The sequence below is a fragment of the Strix aluco genome, chromosome 13 (genome assembly GCF_031877795.1).
Source record: "Strix aluco isolate bStrAlu1 chromosome 13, bStrAlu1.hap1, whole genome shotgun sequence".
NCBI classification, from domain to species: domain Eukaryota; kingdom Metazoa; phylum Chordata; class Aves; order Strigiformes; family Strigidae; genus Strix; species Strix aluco.
In genome coordinates, this window is record NC_133943.1 from 16,489,059 (window position 1) to 16,501,077 (window position 12,019).

Here is a 12,019-nt window from a genome sequence, read left to right on the forward strand (position 1 = left end):
TAATCTGAAATGATGTGATTTAGGTTTCTATTTTTTAAGTTTACATGTAGACTGATAGCAAAATTATTTTAGAGATTTATTACTCTATTCTGTTATTTATAGTCTAATATTTATAGACTTGGAATAGCACTGTTAGAACTTTTTCTTTTTTTCTTAAGTGAAGAGTTGAATTAAGACATAGTGAAGAGCTTACATGTATGCCTTTTAAAATAGAAGTGTTCTGAAATTGTGTTCAATTGATGGAGAAAGCTAAAAATGAACTGACCTATTGAAATGCAAAATACTGTTGTCATTATCACCATTACCGGAATAACAAATGTAGGCATTATTGGATTTCATCACTTTGACTGTGCTATGCAACACACTACTCAGAATGTTACAGAAGAAAAGACGTGAGTTTTTCCACTCAAGAAGGGAAAGGTCCTATAGTTGAGCTGATTCAGAGCTGCCTAAATCTTCCTATATCTGCGTTATTGACCGTGCTGCCATTTAATGTAAGTATATATGCAAAGTAACTGATTTTTTGTGTTTATGTCTGCAGCTATTCCTGCTACTCTCTACTAGGTGTTAACTAGCAGTTTCATTGCTGCATTCGTGGAGAATAAACAATAGTGCAAGAAAGTTATGCATAAATTTAAAGGGCAAAGCAATTATTTACTGGTTAACTCTCACAAAAGCTAACTAGGATTTAAACTGACAGGCTGAGTGTTCTCACCACCTGATGCAGGGCATCCAGAATATTTTTTAGCCACACAGGCACCCGTCAGGAAGGTAAGGGGGGGTCTCTGTAGCTCTCCAAGGTCACTGAGCTGCTGGGTGACACGAGGTCCATCAACACCAGCCGTTCGACCCAATGCGTCCTTGCTAGCCTTCCCCAGTTTTCCCTTTTCAGATTTTATGCCTTTCCGTGTTGGTGTTCTCCCTGTCAAATTCTTGAGCTGCTAATGATTCCGCATCTCGGCAATCCTTCCTCTCTCCATATTTTTCACCTTATCTTTCTACAGACTCTCTCGCAGCTCTTTGTCACAACTCAGCAGCTTTCTGAGCAGCCTGAGCCAAGGCCATGGCACCGGGACGGACCAGAGCCAGGCCTGGAACACAACAGCGAGAGCCCTGGGAGAGCTCGCCAGGGGGGCAGCTTACAGCGGGGATTAGAGAGAGAGAGAAGGTTATAAAGGTTTATCCAACAGTATCTCAATTAACATCTTACAGATGAAAAGCAGGTTGTCCTGTTAAAAGGTATTCAGTACAGAGCTAACGCTGCAGCTGTGGTACAATACAGATATTTTGCCTTTTTTTACCTACTCTCTTTTCAGTTGCGGCTTTGTGAACATTGCCTATTTGGTTTTGTTTAATAATATGACAGATCAGGGTGCCCAAAGGCTGGCACCTGCCTGTTTGTACAACATCCTACCTTCTTGTCAGGCAGCTTTCAATTACTGTGCTTTTTTGTGTCCAACTGTGTCTTTGTTAAGAATGTGGAGATGGCAGCGACAGGCTAGTTTCATACTTAACACAACATCCGTGACACTCTGCTTAACACTCTGCATTTTTTAGAAGACTTTGCCTGGGGATGTGAAGAACCCAGCCTTTAAGGAATCATGAACCTTTCAAGAGCTGGGAAGTTGGTATTAGAGCTGTGCTGGAAGCTGGGTGAGTGCTGCGAGGTTCAGAGTTACGTTACAGTGGATAGAAGTGGCCCATCAATATTGATGTGTTCATTCTGAATTATTGTTTCCGTGCCTAACAGAGTGTCCTTAGTTCCTACGCCACGAACAGTTAGTTACAAATTGATTGTCTGCATCAGGCTGAAAAGCACTGAAATAGCGTGTTGTCGTGAGGGCTGGTCTCTGTTCGCAACAGGCATTTGGGTGTGAGGGTGCCCATAGGCACACTTGTGTAAAATGGCTGGTTCATTTATGCACGTGTGTATTTTAAATAGCTTTCTACTAAAAAAATCGATTTTACTGAGTTTAGTCTGTAGATTTGTTGTGATTGAGACATGTTTCTTGTAACTATACAATTAAAACACATATAGAGAACGTTTTAAACCTTTATTGCTAACTTTAGTGCATTTGGGGAATACCTAAGTCCCTGTGTTCTAGACACTAAGAAGGGTAGAAACTTCTGTGCAATTTTACCACATGAGAGAGCCCTCAGCTGTGTAAACTTGGCTGATAATCCTGTGTTTCTCTGCAAGAACCTGAGAGCAAGAACATGCAATTAAATCTCATTTGGGGAAAGACTGAGAGACCCTTACACAGGTAACCAAAGTTTGCACCAGTCTAACAGTCAGAGTTCATTTTAGCATAAAAGGCATAAGAACAGCTTGTAGTTTTCTTCAATCTTGCTTTCTTTTTGTGTGGAAGTTAGAAAACTGCCGTAAAACTTCACTGTCTGAATTTGGCACTTAGAGGCTTCCACTGACATGAAATGACTCATGGCTAGTTTTTTGGAGGATTTGGAAGACTACAGAAGATTATATTTTTTCCCCAGTGAAAGACAGCATGTTGCATTCTATATTTCATTGTTTTTTTCTGCTAAGAATAAATGTCTGATAAAATTGTAGACATATGTGATTTTACCACAGCTTGAATATATTTTTTAAGTCCTAGAACCGCCAAATTGAGCTGTTCCTGTTTTCTTGATATGTATGTTTTCTATTTATTAATTACTATTAAAAACCTATGAAAAAACTATGAAGAAAGACAATCTAAGCATTACAGCTCTCTGTACTTTTTTCACACAGAGATAAGCTTAGGATAGTATGAGGAGGGAAAGAAGCAATTTATGTTAGAAAGTATCTTGTTCTTCCTATTACAGTTTTTCATCACAAAAACCAATTTTTTTTTCCTCAACTGCTTCTTGCAGTGTGCTGCCATGACAATCTGACCAGAAAGGAGGGGGCAGGGGGGAAAAGATTGTTCTCTCAAAGAATATGGAAGTTAATACAGTCTCTGTCAGACCACTATTCCCTGAACACCAGAGGTCCTTTTGACCTGTGGGAAAATAAATGCTATAGAGAGCTCTGAATTAATGAAGAAAGCAAAATATAGCTTTTTCCATTTACCATTAGTCTACAGAACTGTGGACAAATGTCCTCTCGCAAGCTCAACTTTCATAGATGTCACCTTTCTCCTGGCATTGGTGATGAGGTCCCCATCTGTGATCCAGCACATTAGCAGCACACACTGCTTAAAACAAAAGGGGGGGTGCATTTTACAGCCCAGAAAGCTGTAGAGCGGTAGAGGAGGGCACTGAGCATGCTACAGGGTTAGGTTTTTTTTCTGTGAGCAGCATGCAAGTTCCTTCCGTAGCTTTCATGGATGCTTAAATTACTGAATCATAGTATACTGACAATCATATTTTGTAGTCTTCCAGTATAGGAATGTCTTCATGATATAGAGAAATTAGGGAGACTGGGTTGAGACTTAGCAAATTTACTCCCATGTTTTCAAAATAGAAATTTAGTCCCAATCTAAGTAAAATTATAATGCTAATTGTGAGGTAGAAGATGTGTTTTTCTTAATAGTGTTTGATAGCTGAACAGGTAAGACAGAAAATACACAGGTTTTTTAATTCTAATATGGAATGTATTTGAAATTAAGTGAATGGGTACAAATAAGATCATTTCTTTTCATCAGCAGTCATTGAACAATACCTCCCAGTCTTACTGCTGTGAGACTGTAATTAATGTTGATAAATGCTCATGTACTCTCTGTGCAGCTTGGGCCCACAGACAATTGGTTGTACCAGAGCATGTCAAATCCCACATAAAAATATAGCTATAGATCATTGGGTTTAGGGATAGAGTTGAGACAAGTCAATTTATTTCCATTAGTAGCTGAATCTAGACTTAAAACTCTGTGAGGCCAAGTGTTTTGTCCGTTATGTTCTCGATCTTTCTGGTGTGCTTTGCTATAACTTCAGGTATTTCTGCTAATCCAGCCTCCAATTTCTGAATGCAGTGCCAATTTTCAAAAATGGCTTGGTGGATATTTAACATATCTTTAGTTAAATGTCTTTTGAAGGCAGAATTTCTGTACTTCTGTGTAAGATGATGTACTATCTTCTAATGGTCGCCATTTTGTCAGAAATCCTCATATGGGGACAATAAACTTTCAGCTTTCAAAAGATATGGGTAGGTCTCACAAGAGTTACAATATTCAGAGTTTATCCAATGACATTTTTTCTTTTTTGCTTTGAGAATGACACTGTTCCATGTATTCATTTCAATTGGCCTTTTTTGCTTCTATCGTGTTCTGATCAGTTTTAACTATATAATAGAGCCCATGTTTGCATGGATAAGTATTTTGGTTTTCTTTATATACTTTATGTATCACAAAGTGGATTACAGTGGAACTATTTTTTTCTTCTACTTTTTTTTCTTTTTGCATGGAAAAGTATATGATTGACATGTTCTATTAAAACATATCTAGATATTCCTTAATTCAATTTTAATAGGAGCAGAGTTTCATTATATATCTGAGTTTACTTTAACAATGCTTTATATTAAAATTTCTGTTGGTACTGTAGCTGCCTTCTCAGCTGAAGAGGACATAAAATACCTGGGTTTAAAACCCTTGACATTTCACATAAAAACAGTGGCCTGCAATTTCCAGTCTGATTCTCTTTTGGGCAGGAAAAAGGAAAGAACTGTAAGAACTGTTTGTTGTTGACCCTTAGGTCCACACCTGAAAGAGCCACTCATGCCATGAGGATTTAGGAGCAGAAGGGGGTCCTGGGCTGAGGCAGACACAGGGTTAGCCTGAATGAGAGAGATGAGCCTTCCTACCTGCCTTTGTCTCACCAGAGCTCTCTCTTCCTTCTGTCCTTCCTTCCTTCCTCATGCTCCATGTCACTTCGATCCCTAGTTCCTATCATGGAAGTGATACTGCGTTCCCAACACCAGAGAGCAAGCAGAAAGGACTAAACCTGCTTCTGCTAACAAGTGTTAATCAGGTTTTAACCAGACAAAAGGAATAGAAGTGTCAATAGATCTAGCATAACACAACCAGCCTGGTAACATAATTTTCCAAACAGTTATTTTAATTGAACTGTTGCAAAGTAAAGAAACATTTTAAATGAAGTGTTCGTGAAATCAGACTTTCATTATTTCTTGCTTTCCTGTAACTGGAAGGTGTGTTTTTTAATTTAAACGGCTAGGTAATTTTGAGGGGGAAATCCTTTTTGCATTTGCCTTTACTGTGTTTTCTCATAGATCATGTACAATGTGCAGAAAAGAAGCAAGTTTAATGTCTAATGAGCCTCACTGATAAGGAAAAAAGAAGGGCAACTTTGTTTGAAAAAATGACAGAGGGTTTCTATTAAATAACTGGTTAGAATATTTCCTTTTTATTCCATTCCTTTCTTTGTTTTACAAATACTGCATTAATAAAAAGAAAAAAAAAAAAAAAAAACACAAACAAAACCACAGAAGTAATCTGCTTGAGACAGTCAGCCTTTGAAAGCCACTTCTGATTGTATACTTGTGCGTCTGAAGTTTTTTCTATCGTATCTCCAAAGCACAAAGAAAATGTTGTGACAGTGAATATTACCACTGTCTTAGGTGACTGAAATATTTTCTGAAACAAACAAAATTTTGATCACTGTTTTAAGGGATGTACTAGGTCATTTAGGGTTTAAAAAAATAAATTAAAAAGGCAGTGTCAAACTAAGTGATTTTTCATGTTCATTAATAGAGTTTATTAATGACTGCACTGAAAAAAAGACCATATTGTCAGAGACTGTCTTCAAATGTGAATGTTTTATCATAAAACTGGGAAGCCTAGGCAGCCTTCCTTTTACTGTCTTCTAGCTGTGTGCAGATTCTATGCAATTTATTATGCTCTGCATTTCTTTTCAAAACAAATGCTTTAATACTCTTTAAAATCACTCTGGTCATTCTGTATAATAAGTATACACTAAACTCTATGCTTGGAAGTATGCGCACGCATGGTGATGGGTTGGAAAACATACTTAGCAAACACATTTCCATTTCAAGCTTCCAAATCTTTGTTGTAATAAACAGTGATTGAAATTGATTTTAAAGTTCTAACCGGTGATTTGAGAGTGACATACTGGATTCTGATCTGAATAAAAATGTTAAATATTTTTACATTTGAAGTAAGACTTGGGTTATTTTAGGCTATGGTTTTGGTTTCAGAGATTACAGAGTATCTTCATTCTCACTGTTTCCAAGCACTTGTTTTTCAGAGCTGTGAAGGGATAGGGTATGGAACAGATCTTCACAGTTCTTTTGTCTCAAAACAAGTGGCCTTCTTGAAGACCACTGCCTTTATTCTGTGCTTCTCTTTTTATCATTTACTGGGAACATGCTTGTAGTCAGTTCTTCCTGACTGTGAGAAGTTAATCTAGAGAAGCCAGTCTTCTAGTTTGCTTTCTCCATTTCCTCTATCTGGAATGTGTTGGCAACATTTTCTGAGATTTTGTTAGATAACATATTTTGTCCCTTATTTTCTTTTTAACAAACGTACGGGCAGTTGAAGTCCTCTTTTTTCCTGTTGAGTTGTGTGCTGTTGGTGATTGTCTTAGTTGTTCAAACCAAACCTGTGTGCTATTAAAAAAAAATAGTTGTAATTCTTGCAAGATCTTTTCTTACAGGGATACTATTTTACTTGGTATGTTCTTAATGTTTTTTGCTGGCAGCTTTTGCCAAGACTGTTAATGAGACTCATAATTTTTTTGTCTCCAAATATTTGTTGGATAGTTCTGTGAACTCAGACAGGATGTTTTCTTGTAAAGTTAAGTGTTCTGTTCTACTAATAAATGTTACAGGTACTTTGTAGTGGAATTAGTTGCTTTGTCTTAATCAAACACAGGCCGAAAGAAATTGATAGTGACATCACTTCTGAATATGTTCTTTGTTACTAGACTGCTCGCACTCCTTAAAGGTGCAATTTCAACTGGTACTCAAAGACACTTCATCGGTCGTGCTGGTATTTTAGGTAGTATCTGGTCAAGTTGCATCTAAGTACAGAAATGATTAAGCAGATATCCTGACACTGTGTTTTAGTGACAGCTCTTAAACTCTGGCAGCAAAAAGACTATGAGAATTTTCATCACCTTATTTCTTCCTGCAAAATCCTTTTTCTTTTTAGTTGAATTTAACACACTATGGCAGCTGTAATGGAATGGGAATAGGAGATGTTCTTTCTTAACTACAAGACTTGCCATTTTCAACTGTGTTCCATTTTATGTTTTTCAGGCATTTCTTATTTAAGACATCTTCTGGAACTACTCCGCTGTTCAGTAGTTCTTCCCCTGGTTACCCGTTGACCTCAGGAACAGTTTATACTCCACCTCCCAGACTGTTACCTAGAAATACATTCTCCAGGAATGCATTCAAGCTGAAAAAACCCTCCAAGTATTGTAGCTGGAAATGTGCTGCTTTATCTGCAATTGCTGCTGCAGTTCTGCTTGCCATCCTGCTAGCATATTTCATAGGTAAGGCTGTGTTTTCTCTGGCAAATAACATGGCTATGTCAGCAAAGGAAAATTTAGCAGATAAAGGATGGTCAATCTGTTTCTCAAATTTGTGTTCTTAATGAGCAAAGAAAATTATTATTCTTTATACTGATTAATGAGGAAAAATAAAATGTTCAAGTCCTGTTCACTGTCATAAGAGCAGTGGAAGCAAGAAATCGATTCAGGATTTTCAATGTGCAGTGTTAACTTTAGGTGTCAGATGTGCATCTCTCATAGATGGTCCAAACAGAGAGCGATATAATGATTTTTTGATGTACTACCGTATGCTTAAAAATATTTGGAAGACATGGTCATATGTGGTGAAACCATATAAGTAACAGAATAAACTGGCATTTGAATTCAAATATTATCATCACATGCTGCCTAGATAAAAAATGCAAAATCATTTTGATTAATAAGTCTCAGTCTGTATCTGTCTGTGTGCCTAAATTCCTGGTGGCGTTAGATCTAAATAGTTAGATATTTCTATTTTGTATGCTGTTATTTTCTGTATTCCATACATCCATAGTAATTTGTAAGCAAAAATACAGAAAGGAAACTCTAAATGTTGTGTTTATTTCCTGTAATTAATATATTAATACTGACCACACCATGTCCTAATTCTTTCTGTGGTCTTTTGAGAATTTTTTAACAGGCTTCTGTTATTTTGTCTTGCTTAATTTAATTAATTTCTGATTCTCTTCCCATTCCCACCCCCCCCCACCCCCCCACCCCCCAGTATTCCCCTAATTGTCAGTTGTTTGGGAGGTTTTTCTAAGTGTCTACGCAAGCTAGCTGTGTATTTTGTACCTTATATGGTGCCTTTGACAATACGTTGATGCCAATGACATGCTGCGCAAATTCTCTAGTTTTTCTGAGTAAATGGCTAAATTATGGTAGTTTGTTGATATTTTCTGTTAATACTTTCCAGACCTATTCTGTGTGGTTTTTAGTTTATCTCTGAAACTATTCTCATAGATAGTGCTCAAAAGACCTATAAAGATGTACTGAATTTTCTCCCTCTTCTCTCCATTTGAAGAGAATGATTTTTTTTTTTTTTTTTGGATCCCATATAAACTGGCTCAACAGGATAGATACTGTTTTCTAAGGAAACCCCATTTTTCTTATTAATGAGCTTCCATATGTAATTAACACATACGGTAGTAAGAGAGAGCTGACTGGCTACTTTATTGCTGCTGTCTCTTTAGGCCGGGCCTATATCCCAGCATACTCAATACTACAGAGCTAACTGTCTTATTTCTTCTGTAAAAAACCTCAGAAGAATAACAGGCTTAGTTTGATATATAAATAAATAAATTGGAAAGCACATGATTTATTGAACTTGACAGTTATCATACAACAGCTCTCTGAGTGATTATGCACATGGGAAATGATATACTGCAAGTTGAATATTTTAATCATGTGCATAACTTTGAAGTGATGGATTATGAAATGTATTTTTCCTTGGTATTTAGGATACTGTAATCTAAAGAAAAGCTTTGCAACATGGTTATTGCTTTATATATTTTCATATACTAAGACAAGAGAGAATGTAAGGGAATTCATTGACTCTTAATAATTGATGAATGGTTTATCATTTCAAGTAATGACATAGGTGATCCGTTTTGACATAAGTTTTTGAGGTCTTCTTCCCTGACTAAAGAATGATGAGTGCAATAGAGTTGGCTAGTGAACACGAGAAGGCAGGTTTTAGGAAGAGAGTGTTGGCTCAAGGATTAAATAATGAGAAGTTACCTGACAAGCTTCATGCCATACAGTAAAGAATAAGTATATTGAAGAATAGCTGTCAAAACCAGAAAATAGCTGCAATTAATCCTGTGAATAATCCTGTGATCATAATTTTAAATTATGAAAAAGAGAGAAAAGAAAATAAAACAAGAAAGAAGTTGCATTGCTTTAGGTGCATGAGAACAACAGAAAGGTAAAAGGGATGTGCTTTAGTTAGGCCATTCATTAATTTAATTCCCTCACTCTCAGCAAAAACTCATACGATTCATTCCACGTGACAAAGAGCAGGCTGGACTTCGCTGTCCTCCAATAGTTTAACTTAAGGTACTTGGTACTTAGGGCGCTAAATCATCTCCTTATTTAAAAAAAAAAAAAACAAAAAACCAAACAACCAACCAACAAAAACCACCTTAAGAACCTTCCCTTGTTCTGCAGTTCTCTGGAGGGTTGCCTTCTCCTGGGTACGTGCAGAACTTGAGTACCAGGAAAACTAAATTTCCTCTCTCCTGGGGAAGGAGCAGCAATGAGAAATACCAGCTGTCCTGCTCTTCTGCAGCTCTTTTGGAGCTCCTGACCTACTAATCTCTGAACTGCTGTGAAGACAAAATAACTCTGTCTTGCTCTGTCAGGAGGAAAAATGTTTTTCTGTTTTTGAAATGGGTGACCAGAATAATGTTCAGATTGGACCAAAATCCCAATTCTGTCCTAATCATTGAGACAGTGAGAAAGTGAAAGCTGTTAATCTACCAGGAGAGCTGGCAGTCTTGGGATGAAGAAAGATGTTAAGTTCCCCCAAGACATGCAGGAGGAAGTGCAATACTCCATATTGCAGTAACTCTTTCTGATGTGTTTTCTATCAGAATGTCAAGCACAGGAGAAGCTTTAAAGGTGCTGATAATGTTTTTCCACTGTACTTGTTGACAAAGAAAATTTCTTGCTCTCTACCATGGCAGAGGTTATATCACTGGGGTTACATTAGCTAAAAGTAATAGTTATGGAAAAAGTCATCAAAATTTGCAGCAAATGGTTCTGCTACTTATGTTTGTCAATATGTTTAGGCTGTGTGAAGATGATCATATCAATGCTAATCAAAACTATTACAGGACTAAATGAAAAAGGCAATGTTGGCAAATATGAGGTAAATTATATTGAAAGAATACTTTGAAGTTCTCATAGTCTTCAGGATTTCTAAATGAATTGTCCTATAATAAAAGAGATGGGGGAATTGATACAGACAGATTGTTGAAAACATACTGTCTACACATTTAAACATGGGACTTTCAGAGGACTGCCAAAGACTATGGCATGAAAAAATTTCTAATGAGGGATGATGTAGAGACAACCAAAGAAGTATCGCAACAGATAGAAAAGAATAAATACTTTAGAAATTATTTAGGCATTTCTATTGCTTTTCGATAACACACAAATAAAAATGCAATGAATGAAATGAAAATGCAGTATGTTTAAAGCTTTAAAAATAAATTCATAGTGCATAATAACCTTTGGAACTTTTTACCACACTACATAATTGATGTTAAATAAAGTTACTACTGAGATTTTAAGAAGTTAAACGTTTGTCAAAATAATGACAGTATGGCTTAGAAGGAAACTTTGTTTTTTCTTTTCCTTTTTAAGATATTTATAGATTGATGGTTTAGATCATAAAATGCCATTGAAGTCTGGCTATTTAGATAGATTCTTCCTTTATAGGCCAGTCAGTACCATTGTTATCTGAGTTTTCCTAAATGTTCCTCTGAAACTTATCCTGACTGATGTCTGGGAAAAACTCCTGCAGGTCCGCATGGCACTGGTCTACTGTGATATGGCATGTGTACGTGCAAAATATACTTGCTTTTGTATGTGTACATTTTGCCATTTTAGACATACTGTTCTATACCTGAATTCCTTTACCCTGATGGAGTTTCTGCAGAAACTTTGACACACGTAAGATTCACCAGGTTGAAAATAAATCAAGCAACTTTGGGTTTTTTTGTTTAAATGAATAGACAGAGGCAAAAAATTTTCATATCATTTCCATGAAAAGAGCATTTTAAGATGTTTCTATGGATGAATGTTACACTATTTTTAATAGCAAAGAATAGGAAAAATTCACTTCAGTTAACTTTTTCCTTACGTGGTATACAAAATGTTGTCTGCTTGTTTGAAGCCAGGTTTATCACTTCTCCCTGTTTCTTCAGTAGCCAGATGTAAATGCAAAGTATAAGTTGGTAGTATTGCAGAATGTTTTGATAAATTCCAGCATGCAGTATGTAAATAAAAATGTCCTACAATCCTGTCTGAGACATGTCATTTCCCAAAGCCCAGGAGTTATTTCTATTATCCAGGGGTGACATATGAAGAATGTAGAACCAACCATTCAAATTAGGACATCCTGAAGATATTGGACTGATGGTAAAACCCAGTTACAAGAAAGTAATTTATAAAGTGTCAAAAGGAAAGCATATACCACACATATTGTCTTTGTCAGAGTGCTCACTTCAGAGGTTAAGGGAGTGATGAAAGCATTTGTCATGTTAAATTAGTTTTTAGCTCTTTAGATTCATGCCAAACTTGGAGGGGAAGAAACATAAAAAAAGAAGAAACAAGGAGAGGAAAAAGAGTCACCTTGTGTTTTTCACAAAGTAATTGCTGCCAAACATAAATACCACATTTTTGTAAGCCCTTACACTGCTCTGATTTCTGCCAATCTAACTTTGAGCATCAAAGAACATCTGACCATCAACATGTCAGTACGTTAAAAATGTGGTACTTTGAAATATTT

The 12,019-nt window shown here is 36.5% G+C and overlaps 1 protein-coding gene across 7 annotated transcripts in view; it reads left to right on the forward strand.

Annotated features, from left to right (window-relative positions):
* Positions 1–12,019, forward strand: part of TENM2 (teneurin transmembrane protein 2) — a 700,085-nt gene that overhangs the window by 521,265 nt on the left and 166,801 nt on the right. For all 7 annotated transcript variants that reach the window (XM_074838105.1, XM_074838106.1, XM_074838107.1 and 4 more), the window contains one exon: positions 7,229–7,467. In XM_074838105.1, coding sequence (XP_074694206.1) covers positions 7,229–7,467 — 239 coding nt within the window. The remainder of the gene's footprint in view (positions 1–7,228; positions 7,468–12,019) is intronic.